This window comes from Amphimedon queenslandica, unplaced genomic scaffold (genome assembly GCF_000090795.2).
Source record: "Amphimedon queenslandica unplaced genomic scaffold, v1.1 AMPQUscaffold_13512, whole genome shotgun sequence".
NCBI classification, from domain to species: domain Eukaryota; kingdom Metazoa; phylum Porifera; class Demospongiae; order Haplosclerida; family Niphatidae; genus Amphimedon; species Amphimedon queenslandica.
In genome coordinates, this window is record NW_003546252.1 from 533,448 (window position 1) to 547,270 (window position 13,823).

At 34.4% G+C, this 13,823-nt stretch overlaps 1 protein-coding gene across 1 annotated transcript in view; it reads left to right on the forward strand.

The window, feature by feature from the left end:
- The first annotated feature begins 10,093 nt into the window (after window positions 1-10,093).
- The window catches only part of LOC105316393 (transient receptor potential cation channel subfamily A member 1 homolog), a 15,775-nt gene continuing 12,045 nt past the window's right edge, over window positions 10,094-13,823 (forward strand). The window contains exons 1-12 of the mRNA XM_020004252.1: window positions 10,094-10,310; window positions 11,147-11,201; window positions 11,492-12,072; window positions 12,122-12,223; window positions 12,267-12,365; window positions 12,422-12,520; window positions 12,569-12,670; window positions 12,835-12,986; window positions 13,114-13,286; window positions 13,328-13,433; window positions 13,480-13,555; window positions 13,602-13,776. Coding sequence (XP_019859811.1) covers window positions 10,272-10,310; window positions 11,147-11,201; window positions 11,492-12,072; window positions 12,122-12,223; window positions 12,267-12,365; window positions 12,422-12,520; window positions 12,569-12,670; window positions 12,835-12,986; window positions 13,114-13,286; window positions 13,328-13,433; window positions 13,480-13,555; window positions 13,602-13,776 — 1,759 coding nt within the window. The 5' untranslated portion in view covers window positions 10,094-10,271. The remainder of the gene's footprint in view (window positions 10,311-11,146; window positions 11,202-11,491; window positions 12,073-12,121; window positions 12,224-12,266; window positions 12,366-12,421; window positions 12,521-12,568; window positions 12,671-12,834; window positions 12,987-13,113; window positions 13,287-13,327; window positions 13,434-13,479; window positions 13,556-13,601; window positions 13,777-13,823) is intronic.

Below are 13,823 nucleotides of genomic sequence, written 5' to 3' on the forward strand. Positions count from 1 at the left end.
GTAGATCTACAGTATGTTTCATCAGAGGAGACAAGGTTCGAATGAGTCAGTTGATTAGTATGCTCAGCAGAGATAATGAATACTATGTAGCATAGGGGTAGGAACAGGGGGGCAGGAGGGGCTTAAGCCCCCCCCCCCAACTTTCAATGAAGGGGGGCTTAGCCCCTCCAACTTTAAGTGATGTACATGTATTACTATTATCAACACTTTAGACTTTAGTTTAGGTAATCCTTATATGTGTGCATATTGTGTGATGATTCGTTTTGTAAAACAATTAATACATTAGTTTAACTTCTAAGAACACACTTTTATTAGTTTTTTCAGAAATACACAAGCTTCTACTTCTTTATTTAACAACTCTGTTAACATCAGCTTCAGCTGAGCATACATTTTTGATGTTAAGGAGATTAAAAACTACTTGCGCTCCACAATGTCACAAGAGCGTCTTAATCATGTAGTTATTTTGCATACACACAAAGAATTTACAGATGATTTACACATCAAGGACATTGCAAAGGAATTTGTTACATTTAATGAGCATAGACGCCAATATTTTGGACAATATTAATTTCAGTACATGCTATGTATTAATGATCAATTGTAAAAATAATACCGTAGCCCCCCCAACTTTTAGTTTGTTCCTACTCCTATGAATTTGTACTAGTCCCTCTGTGAGTCACATCAGAGTCACACAAGTCATTATTTATGTGGTTTTTTATTTTAAAATATGCATTGGTGGTCATAAATTAAACATATGTACATCAACTATATGTAGCTTATAGAATACATTAATTATTACATGTACAATGTAGCTTTTATATAAAGGACATGTTGGTACAAATAAATTTGGCTTTAAACTATACAGAGGTGTCCTTTATGTGGAGGTTATTTTGGTACACTAGGCAATGTCCTAATAGCATACATGTACTTGTACATTATATATTCTATGCAACAACATTAAGTATACATATTAGTACAGTGTGCTTGTACATGTATATGTATCATGCTTTTTGTTTTTAGAAGTTTTCCTTGTTTTGAAAGACATTCTTACTCCTATACATATGGTAAGAAGTGTGGGCATATCCTGTGGTAATCATTATTGCGAGAGACCATGTCATGATGTTATCTGATTAAAGTATTTTGGAAAGGTCAGTCTCATTTTGAAATCATATTAATTTAATTGATATTTATGTAATATAGGTTTATTATGGCCTCCTACTCAGCTGGTGCCTCCTCTCACTGCAGATAGTATACTGTGTTTGACAGTACATGTACTGTATAAACTATTAATGGTACCTTATTATGTATTGCTAATGTGTGTTTTCATGTAATTGTTTTATATCAGATCCATGTGGATTTTTAATCTCTTGTATAGTCCATTGTACACAATTTTTTTAAGGTTTTGTCATTGAAACTCATCAAATATATGATTTTCATGTACAGTGTACATGTACAGTGGAAGCTAGTGTTCAGTACAGGCTTACATACTATATCTACATGTACATGTAATTTGTAAAACAATCACTTGAAATTTAATTAACAACTTTTTTCTGTTCATTCATTCTGTTACAGACACTAAGTGGCAAATTGATAAATCTGCGCTGTCATTAAGTAAAGAACTAGGCAGTGGACAGTTTGGGGTAAGTCAGTTGTACATGTACATGTATCTGTACCTTTACATACATGTACATGTAAATGCCTTTTTAATGCACTTTGTTCTACTTTTAATCTTTTTTTTATATCACTGTTCAAAAGTTTTGTGTTCTTTTTTTAGCAGATAATAGCAGCTCAATGGCATAATAAAGTTGATGTTTGCTATTAAAATACTGAAGGAAGGTGCAATGAATGAAAATGACTTCATTGGAAAAGCAAAAGTGATGCAGTGAGTTTTGTTAATCATACATGTAGTTTCTGGTGATGTATATGTACATGTACATGTAAATATGCCTTGTACAATATGTGTACATGTCACAGGATTTTGGCATTTTATAGAGTTTTGTGTCAGTGGATTGTCAAGTTGCTCAATAATTAGGCCAAAGACCCTGTACAGGGTATTTTGAGAAAAATCACAGGGAGAGAATCTCTATTTTGCTGAGAAAATGGGTTATAGAAAGCTAAAAGTAGAGCAAAAATGGTCATTACTGCCTTTGTTGAAAGAATATGTGTTTGCATGTCTCCCCACTGGTTTTGCGAAGTCATTGTGTTGCTATTCTAATGTGGAGAGATAGGACGCTATAAAATAGACTGCCCTAATGAGAGAACCAAACTAGGCTTAGAAGAAAAAGTAGCAAAATCACCACACAATCGAAACATTTTTATAGAAAGAGCTTGTGCTTTTATTGTGGGGGGATTGGGACATTATAAAGCTAACTGTCCACTTCTTGCTAAGAAGACCACACAAGATCATCATTCTACTATTACTAAACATTGTATGTGATAACTTTAACTCATGTTGGAATCAAAGCAATTGACAACCATCAAGAAACCCCAACAGTGGATATGTTAACTTTGAGTAGTGACGCAGCAGTTTCATTAGTCCAGCAAAAAGAAACAGAAGTATTAACTAATCAAGCAGATCAAAAAGAAAAGAAGAAGGAGGCAAAGTAGAGGATCAAGTGAAGGAGAAACCAGTTTTTCAGAAGAATAAAACTATAAGGATATATTGTTATATCAATAAGTTGAAAAGTTCCCTCACTACTTAGACACACACTCTCAAGTAGAGTACCTCCTTGAATTTGACAGCTGCATCACTTCATTCTGTGATCTTCTCTTCTATTGGTTGAGCTACTTGAGGAAGATAATGTCTGGGCTAGTTTTGGTATGACGCTTGCTCTTTCAGTCCTCTTTTGGAAGAGACCAAAATGTGTCGATCTGGACGAGATTGGTTTTGATTTTGCTTGACACAATCTACTAGCCAATCACTTGCTTCAATAGGCACAAGTATACTCTAAACCTCTCATCCTACACTGCAGAGATGCAGAGGGAGACTTGTACAAGATTATATTTAATGCTCTACCAAACGGCAGGTTCATTCACTTGCATTGTTATACTGGCACTGTTGAAATGGAACTTAAATTTACATATAAAGTCCCCAATCTCTACACAGGACTTACAGGTCATATCACTCAATTTGAATTTAAAAATTTAAGAAGTACCACTGGTGACTTATCATTAGATAGGTTTCTAATTGAAACTGACTCTCCTTACATGATGCCATTCTCAATGAGACCCGGTTGCTCATTGGCTCATTGTGTGGTTTAAAATGGATGCACCCTCCAATGCCGTATGCATGGGCTGAAGGGACTTGAAGGCTAAACATTACTGAAGAAGCACTTACTGTCACAAGGAGAAATTAAATTATTTTTATGGCCTAAAATTTAATTAATAATGTGAATGAAACGTCTAAATTTTAATATTAATGTACTTAATTTTGGAAATAAACACAAGCGTTTTAAAAACAAAAGTCAGGATTAAGATAAAAATACAATGCAGCTTTAAGCACACAGTAACTACAACAGTATTAATTTTTAGTAAGAAGGACTAAGCAGTGGTTCTCTAGTATCATTGCATTCTTCAAAAAATGATCCACTAAATTCCTTGCCTTTCTTCAAATTTTTACGACGGACCGAAACAGGCATCATCCTTTTGAAATACAAGTATTCCAATTTTTGTAGCAATCCAAGCCTTTTCAATACACGCAGAACAATGACTGCAAGTAAGTAGACAATAATTATAGTGTTTGTAACCACAAAAAGAATAGCCATCCTTTTTAAGAGGTTCTCTATTGTGAAGAACCATATTGTTCCACAGATGAGAATAAGAGGAACCATTTGAAAGAAGCTGAAAACATTTAGCGACATTTTAGTGAAAGGGCGACTCAGTGCCTCTAAGGCTGCATAAAAAGCAAAAAATGGTATTCCAATGGCAAATGCTCTGTACATTCCATTTCCTCTAAAACCTGCATATAGTGCATAAAAAAATATTACAAGTAAGATTCGAGCTGCAAAGAAAAATTCTTTATTGCGCTTGTATGGAGCATGAATAGCTTCATAGATAGGACGGATGTACTCCCTGAGTCTGTTACTCCTTTGTAGAGGTCTACCAGCTAATATTAGTGTCATGTATGCAACTAGAATAGGCCCAACTACAAGGGATGTGATGATCATTAGTACAAAGTGCCGACCTTTGCCATACTCCACTGTACCATCGTTAAGCCAAACCTGCATTGGCTCACTGGTTGCATTGGTGAATACATGGATTGATGTGAAAACATCCATTATAGATGTGAACATTCTTGCAGATGAGAGATGAACAACAGTCACTAAAACTTGTACTGATGAATGAGATATTCTATTGGAGAGCCTCACAGAATATCTACTAGCAATGATGAGACAAACAACTATTACCAGGAGGTAAACTGGGAATATCAAATTCAGACCAGATTTCATTAAGTGTGTCATTCCGTTGTACAAGCAAATGGGATAGTTGAAATTGAGGCTCAAATTAATAAGTGAAATTAACCCTTTTGATATGGAAAACAAAGCAGAGAGTACATCATGCTCTGTGGTAGATAGTTTAAGGCCACTTAAAATAATATTTATTTGAGCATAGAATATAATGCCATTGATCATTCCTGTAGTTAGAGTCAGATTAAGAGCATAAAGCAAGTATATGAGTAGTGGACCAGCGACTGCATATATTACTATTGTCAAGAGCCACAAGTTACTACATTGCTTACAATCGACTGAGCCAAATGTAGCACTATAGCCAAGAGCACAGTCTGAACATAAAGGACCTTTTCTATTTGCATTGCAAAGTGGCACACTGTTACTGATATCAGTTGGATCCGCTATCCTAATGATGCTACTTGAACTGCTCATAATGAAGACAGTGAAATCAGTGTTTAGATTGCAATAAGCATGACATGTTGATGCAACCCCTAAAGCAACAGTGCCATCAGAAAGTGTTAAAAGTCCGATCCAATACGTGCTTGATTTAGGAAGGGTAATGGTTGGTACAGAATCAGGGGATATGTGACATACAGGATGATAACCTGAGATCCCTTTCCCAATAACACTTGAACAATTACATGTTCTTGAATTAGGATTGAGCTCAAATCCCAGTGGACAATCCACCAATTTTAGCCTCACTTTTAGCAGTACTGTGTCTTGAGGTGAAGATACCACAAGTACTGCTCCAGGAGGATTCGGACTATTAGCCATTTTGTTTAGTCTAATTCCTACCACAGTGCACTTTTGTGACTCGAGCAAAACTTGTTGAGTGTCACTCGGTGCCACATACCAAGATGAAATGGAGACAAACTTTATGTCACCTTCAAACCTCTTCATAGTACCCAGTTCCACTGATACCATTGAGTGAACCATTCTTCCAGTGGGATCTTTTGCTGTCATTGCTAATTTTATTTTATGCCCAGGATAAACGACTTTTGGATAGCTAAAATATCGACATTCAAAAGTAGCATTATCCTTGCATATGCAGCGTTTGACTGACTGTGTTGACAAACTTGAACTTGAGGAACTATTGAATTTGAAAATTGCTCTATAAAGTCTCTCGGCTGCTGTTTTTGTCATTATTGTGTGAGACTGAGAACAGTAATAAAGATTAGTACTAAAAATTGAGCTACCAGCTTCACCTGCACTGTTATTGATAAAAATCAAACTGATATTAGCTTGAGACTTCTTGTTTGCTATCTGAAATGTGCACTGGTTAAAGCTATCATCAAAAGAGTAGATGGCACCACCCTTATCTAATGCACTGTTGTTACTGAAAACAGCCCGTAGACCATTTTGAAGCTGAAAATAGCTATTGCTGTGCAATGAAAACCCCGGTCCTCTTTCCCCTGTATTTCTATAGCAGTGAAAGTTTCCACTTAATGCTACTTTTGTGTTAATAATGTCAAAAGCAGCACCAAAGTTATCATAAATATAAGTTGAGCCAGTGATGAATAATCCTTTAAGGCTGTTGAATGTAAAATGTCCCGTTTTGGCAAGCTTGCTGTTTGTGTTGCTCTGAGAATTTTCATATGCTGTGACACTGTCCAGAATTACATTTAAAACTTTAAATTGATCATTGTTGGAACGGTATTGAGTGTTAGCATATATACAAGAACCAGTTGTTGAAATGCTATTAAAGTAAAACTGAACATTACTTATAGCAATGGTGATGTTATTTTCAAAGAATGGCTCCAGTACTCCAATATAAAATGCACCTGCACCACAGCATTTATTTATGACGACATATTTTGCAGAATTTAGGATTGAATGACGGGCAAAAGCACTGTTTTTAATGATCATTGTATTTTTAAACTTTGAACTGCTTGCCTGTGATGGCATTATTAAAAGAGATAAACCAGAGCCATGACATTTGTGTAAATTGAAGTTCTCTCGAATTGTAATATTATTGATCAATGTTGAACTGAGTCCAAGTGTACTTTTGTAATGCAAAACTAGCATTGCTCCTGCTACGGTTCCAACGTTTCTTCGGAAAAGTGTTCGTGATACAGAGACACTTGCAGGAATTGTTTTTTGAGTGTAAATGATTGTCAGTCCAGCTGCATTGACAATTGGAATAGGGTATCTCACATAATCATGTAAATTATCAAGGCAATCGATTGTTTTCAAGAAGTCATAGTTCATATAAAATATGGAATTATTTATGGTAGCTTTTAATGATGTTACTATTGACGTTGATTTGATGTGGTCAGTGAAGATCAACAATGCACCACAACCAATGCTATGACCATGATTTTGAATGTATATTGTACTTGCCATTGTTACATTCATGCTATCCATTAGTGCGTTTGTAGGATTAATAGCCAACACAGCAAAACCATAATAAGAGACAATCCTAACCTCTTTGATAAGCAATGAACCAATGTGCAGGAAAACTAAAGCTGCTGAATGATACTCAGTGAAATAAAATGGAAAAGCAATAGAGTTAATTGCATCCAGTCTTCTCAGATATCCACCACAATTTCTTAACACTAGCCTCTGGAGAGTGAGATTTTGAGTGTTAATAAAAGAGAATCCACTGTTAGGCTGTGTCTTGGAGCCATTACAGTAAATGATAGCTGGTAGTGATGAATCACTAGTGAGTGTCAGTGAGTAGGTCATATTGATCAGACAGAGTGATTCGTGCTTTATGATATGAGTTACATTAGTAGAGAGTATCAGAACTGTATCTTCTTGTAATGGTTGACTAGCACACATGAATGTCTCCAGCTCCCCATCTTTTGGTATGTTAATCGTGTCACTGCTGGTTATAGCAATGATAGTCAAAGCAAAGAAAAAATTAAAAGTCAAGAGTTTCATTGTGGTATGAATATACAAGACTGTTTTTTATGCTTTTAAATAATTACTCTACTCATAGTGAAACTAGAGTTGCTGACTATTTTTACCTAATTTGGTAATAAAGTCATGCAATAAACAAACATTGCAAATGAAAGGTAAAGTTTGTGCTTGCTAGGCATAGATAACTGTCATAGATGAAAACAGACTGTATATTGATTGATGAAACTTCAATAATCATTTAGAAAAAGTTGCATGAAAAGAAAAGCACCAAAAACTATCAAAAAATAGTCCTAACAAAAATATCCTAACAAAAATAGTCCTAACAGAAAGTCCTATAATGCTTCTTCATGCCCTTATTATATTAGGCTATTGCACTACTTGTTGCATCCAAGATCAATGGGTGCTTTATCAGAGAGATCAACCTTTGGACATCCTCACACCAAACCCTTTGCATCCCAGTCCACTAGTCCAGGGATGGTATGGGAGGCTCCCAACACCTCTATCATACCTTGGCTTGTAGCAGCTATGTGGTGGCCACCACCGGTAGCAGTATAGGCCCATGTCAGTGTAACCTGACCCACAGACATGGCTGCAATATCCCCAGCAAACTGTGGCAACTCCAATGTAGTAATTTTTGCATTTAGGATAGCACAGACTAGCATCATATTTCTGATCTAAAGTGCATCCATTCCTCTGGCATGTATTTAATACTGTGCATAATGGGAAATCTGCATTAGCAAGAATTGAACATTTTAAAAGCATGATTTAGAATGCAGCTCCTCATCACCAGCACAACCAATAGTAAATGAACTAATTTTTGTTCCACATACATTCTTAGCTACAAATGGAATTAACGGTACAAACTCTAGTTGCAAAGTCTTTCCATTAACACAACCTTTCTTATCTCCCTTATAGTAAACACAAAATATTGTTTCCTTCAACTGTGATTATTACATTTTTTGATCTACCTTTAAAATTGTAAGGATGGCTTTTTAATTCAATAGAAAAAAAAGTACTTTCTTGTAAAAGCCATCTCCCTTCTGGTAGTAAAGTCTCGTTATTTATGTTTGTTACTTGTTTCTGTTGCTAAGGTCACATGAATAATGTACAATAGTATGCACATAATACATTATACCTGTAACGATCATTGTTGTAAGACTTTGTGCCTATCACAGAAATAGCATACAATGAACATACAGCTATTGACATACTTGGCATAGCCAAAACACAAATACTGTGAGTCATAAAGAAGAATAAAAGTCTAGAGTCTTCATTGTAATTTTCCTTTAGTTGTAGCTTGCTCAGTGTACTTTACAAATTATAAAATTAAATGTGGCAACTCCGATGTAGTAATATTTGCATTTAGGATAGCACAGACCAGCATCATTTTCTTCATCTTCATCACATGCATCCCTAACGCATGTACTTGTTGCTGTGCATAATGGAAAATCTGCACTAGCCAGGAGTGAACTTTTTTGTAGCATAATCCAAGATAGTTCTCCTCATTATCAGCACAACCAAATTTTTGCGATAATAAAAACTAATAAAAAGTTTGATTAAATACAATGAAAACCAATATAACTTTGCTATGACAATAAGACCACAGTTTAAGTGTTGTATTCTTAGTGGAGCCATTCATTAATATAGCAAGTGATTTTCTATCCATTAGCTTCTTGTATAGGCCTCTGCCTCCAATCTCTTTGCTGCAAATCCTTGTCAGCTCATGAAGCATACTGTATGCTTTGTGAGAAACCCTGCATGTACATTGTATATACATGTACATGTACATGTACTTGTATTTATTTTTGCCATTAGATATTCTGTTGTGGGAGTGGTGGTAAAACACCTTACCCTCTACCCAGTTTTTACTAATCGTCAAGTATTAGATCAAACAAGCCTAGTGTATATTTTTTTATCCAACTACATTCTTTACTCATCTTTCACACTTTTTCTTTCCTTTATTTTTCCTTATCCTTTTATTTTTACTTGTTCTCCACTAGGTTTTAAGAAAATATCGATTAGAAAACACTAAATTATGTCCTCCTAAAGTTTATGATTTAATGAAAACAACTTGGCAGGCGGCATGTCACTCATTACATGTAATTATTAGTAAAACATGACTTGAAACATTTTGTACAAATTGCACATGCATGTGATCAGATAGCAATTCATGCGTACTTGCAAAAATGAAAAATTTTATCCTTGTGAAATGCCATATACACTTACATGTATATGGCATTACTGATTGTGTAAATCATAATTATTACCATTACTATAATTTACTTAATAAATAACGTTTGCAGTACCCCGGTAGTACTCAACAGATCTTACATACATTTTATTAGTATAGCACTAGTCATTTCTATCATAGATGAGTACTATGATTTATTGCTATTTTTTTAGGAATCCTGAAGATCAGCCATCATTTGCTGCCCTTTTTGATTCTCTTAAAGCTATGGTAGTAGATGACTATAGTGATGCGGTGGACTCTCAGAATAAATTAACTTTTATTTTATATGTATTCCACCTTTTCTTCTTTTTCTCTTGTATTCTTTATTATGAAGTATTGTACTTGTCTCCTTGTGTGTGATAATGTTTGTTGTCACTGTATTATGTACTTGTGTGTGTACTCTATGTGAAGCCATTGTAAAAACCTTATTAACATTTTTGTTGTGACCAACTGACTGGAAATCAATTTTTAGCCTGTTTCTTTTTTGCTTTTCAGAACATTTTTTTATATTATTTCTTTGGTTGTGTTATTTTTGGTTATTTATAATAATAATTTTAAAGGTAAACAAGCCATGCATATGGTAGATTAGGAATGAGGCATCTAAGGAATGCAATTGATTGGGCAAGGGCTGCCCACTCAAAAATTTGTGTTAACTGGCTCAGCTCTGCTCAAACACAGGAGGAATTTCTAAACTAAGAGGGTCAAAAGCAAAGCATAGATTTGGTCAAAGGATGGCTACTAGTGCTGATAGTGTTGCTATTGAAATGCAGGTAATAAGCAAGACCATAAGATCTAGGTTATCTTGCGTATACTCCCACTCTCTTCCATCTTATTTCTATCTATGATTTCTATCAGTCTGTTATTCCCGATATCACTTTTTAAACCAAGAAATAGTGTCAGTAATATTGCCCGAGTCATTTTTCACTGGTTAGATTATGACTAAAATGAAAAGAAATTTTCTAAATATCTAGTCAAAATCTAGATCTGTGAGTAGAACACCATAACATAGATACCACAAATATTTGCTGTTGTCACTTATGAAGCCCCTAATATGCCATGCACTGAGCATTTTCTCTCAGTGACATGAGCCTGCATCACGATTTAGATAGTTGTTAAGCAACTTTTTTTATTCGGCAGATGGCAATCACTATGAATAAAATTAAAGCCACATACCATAATGCATTATCGAGACAGGGCTTTGATCTTTATGAATAGAAGTAAACATTGTGGGAGTTAATTTTATTCTCATTCCTTAAATATTTTTATAAACTAAGAAAAATGTTTCTCAGTCCCATAATAACTAAGGACAGAAATAAACAAAAAAGCCTGTGATCCTTTGTAGAGAAAAGATTTTTCCTGTGAAGGTCTAACTCCTATATTGTACAGTGAAAAAGTGCCACTTTGTGTGATTTAAAAAAAATTAATTTTCTAAAAAGTGCATGCATGATCAAGGGACCATTACTCTAATTGGTAATGTGCTGCAGGTATAAAATACATAGCATTATCAGTCATGGTACAGTCCTGAACTCTTAATCCTTTTGCTAAAATGTTTTATGTCTCTAACTCTCTCCTGATTCTGTCTCTTTCTGCTCTCTTTCTTTCACAGCCTAAAGCTCTGGATGATGCCTCTAGTTCTAAAGACAGTCACAACAATGATGCTGGTAAGTGCTGTATGTTACCTGTATTGTAAAATTATTAGACTTAGGCTTAGTACACAATATCATACATTGCAACAGGAAGTGCTGTATAAACACAGCAAATAATGCTTGAGTTAACTAGCAAAGTTCAATTTTTGTGTGTCACTGATACATGTGCCATAGGTTTGTACAGCACTTCAATTTGCATATGTTTATATTGTGTACTAGGCTTGTCAACAGTCAACACTGCATATTATGTTGTTATGAAAATAGACATAAGTCAATTAACTGCTTATATTATTTAATGGTTCTAGTTTCAGATATTGATGACAAGACGGTCAATAGTTCTAATTCACCACTTCAAATTGCTTGCTTTGATGGTCGTCATAAAGATGTTGACACAATCTTATCATCATGTCCTGGTGAACAAGACAAAAGGAAAATGTTAGACGCAATAGATCATGATAATGGGTATACACCACTTCATACTGCTTGTGAGAAAGAGCATACTGAAGTTGTCAAAGTCCTAATAAAGCATGGAGCTAATCCTGATATCTGTAGTCATAAAGATCCTCTTTACCAGCGTCTCAAAGAAGGAAGTGAAGATATTGAAATTATACTTGATGACAGTGATAAATCTAAAGTAGAGTATTACAAAAATACAAAAGATATAATTGAATCTCTACTGGCTGACGAAGTTCCTGTTTATAATTTGAAGTGTATTGATCAAAGCAGCAAAATTTCATACAATATGAGTTCACAATTTTTTGTTGGTTCCACTCCAATACATGTTGCTGCTAAAAATGGCTCCGTCAAAGTTCTAAAGGTTTTACTATCTAATGACCTTACTCAATCTCAAATCAAGTGTGATATTAACTGCACTGATACTTACAAAGTAAAATACATTGTAATTAATATTATTATTGCTATTATCATTAATATAGCGTACTGCACTATATATTGCCAGTAAAGAAGGGCATGCACCAGTAGTTAAATTACTTTTGGAACATGGAGCTGATATTGACAACTTTGCTGATGCATATAGTGTAAGGGACATGGTAATTGTTATTGATTATTACTGTGATGTAGCGTACAGCACTTCATATTGCCTGTGAAGTGGGACATGTACAAGTAGTTGAGCTACTACTTGAGTATACAACTAAAATCAATCTCTCTGATGATTTTAAAGTAAAAGAAACAATTTTTATATTGATTAAACATAATAAATTTTTATTACTATGTAGCGTACAGCACTTCATATTGCTTCAGACAAAGGATATGCACGAGAAGTTGAACTACTACTGGAGCATGGAGCTGATATCAGACTTAATGATGATGATGAAGTAGATAGCATATAGTAGAATGCTTAACAATTTTTTACTTTTATGTAGCATACAGCAATTTATATTGCTTGTGAGAAAGGGCATGCACAAATAGTTGAACTTCTGCTACAACGTGGAGCTGATATCAAGCCCATTGATGTTACTTATAACGTAAGCACTTCACAGAGTTTCATGCATAAATGAATGCCAGCCTTTGCTTTCCCAAATAATTTTGGCCAAACTCCTCTCCAACTAGTAATTGTTCTTCTTAATATTTGATGCTATAATATTATGATGCATGGTAATAGCAATAATAATAATAATTCCTCCCTCAGAAAGAAATGTTGTATGCCAGACTCCTTCATATTGCCTGTAAAAATGGCCATGCAAAAGTTGTTGAACTACTACTAATGTTTGGTGCTGATATCACTAATTGTGATGAAAATGGTCTTAATCCCCTTGACACTGCTGTAGAAGAAGGAAAATTGTGAGAATATTATGATTAATGTTATCAATTATCCACTCTTGATGTTATTTATTGATAATTGTGAAATGCTTTACTCACATAATAGTATTTTTAATTTCTATGCTTAAGCATGTTCTGTATAATTTAGAGATGTTGCAATGGCTATAGTAAATAGTACAAAGTGGAAGGATGCATTACGTAGTATTGTAATGAATAGAAGCAGAGATGAAAGAAGAAATAGAATTATGAAACTATTGTGTTACAATAAGACTGAACCAGAATTTACAACACCAATGAGAAGGATTATCAATAAGATGCCAGGTTTAGCATATCAATACTTAATTTGTTACATTCTCCTTTAGATGTAGCAAAAATTATTTTCGATCGCTGCTGTAAGACAGAAGCATCACCAGATCATCCTGATTACAAAATTACTTTTAACTTTGAGTTTTTGGAAGATTTTGATCTGTAAGTTAATATTTTGTTTATTTTTTGCAATTTAACATTATTCTAGTGATGTGAATCATGAGAGTACAAAATGGCCTCCACAATTTGATTACTCTAGTCAGAATCATTGTCTTAATATTCTTGTAAGTTATTACTATTATCATAATTATTATTAATTATTACTGATAGGCTAATTCACGTAGTGCAGACTTACTGAAGCATCCACTTGCTAGGACACTTCTTAATCTAAAGTGGAATAAATATGGAAAAATATTCTATTACACTAATTTGATGATTTATTTTATTTTTGTCATTCTACTGACATCATTTGCTCTCTCTCTCCGGTCACCAAATTCAAGCATATGTAAGCTATTAAAAATCATGATGACCTATCTTGTAGGTATTGTAATA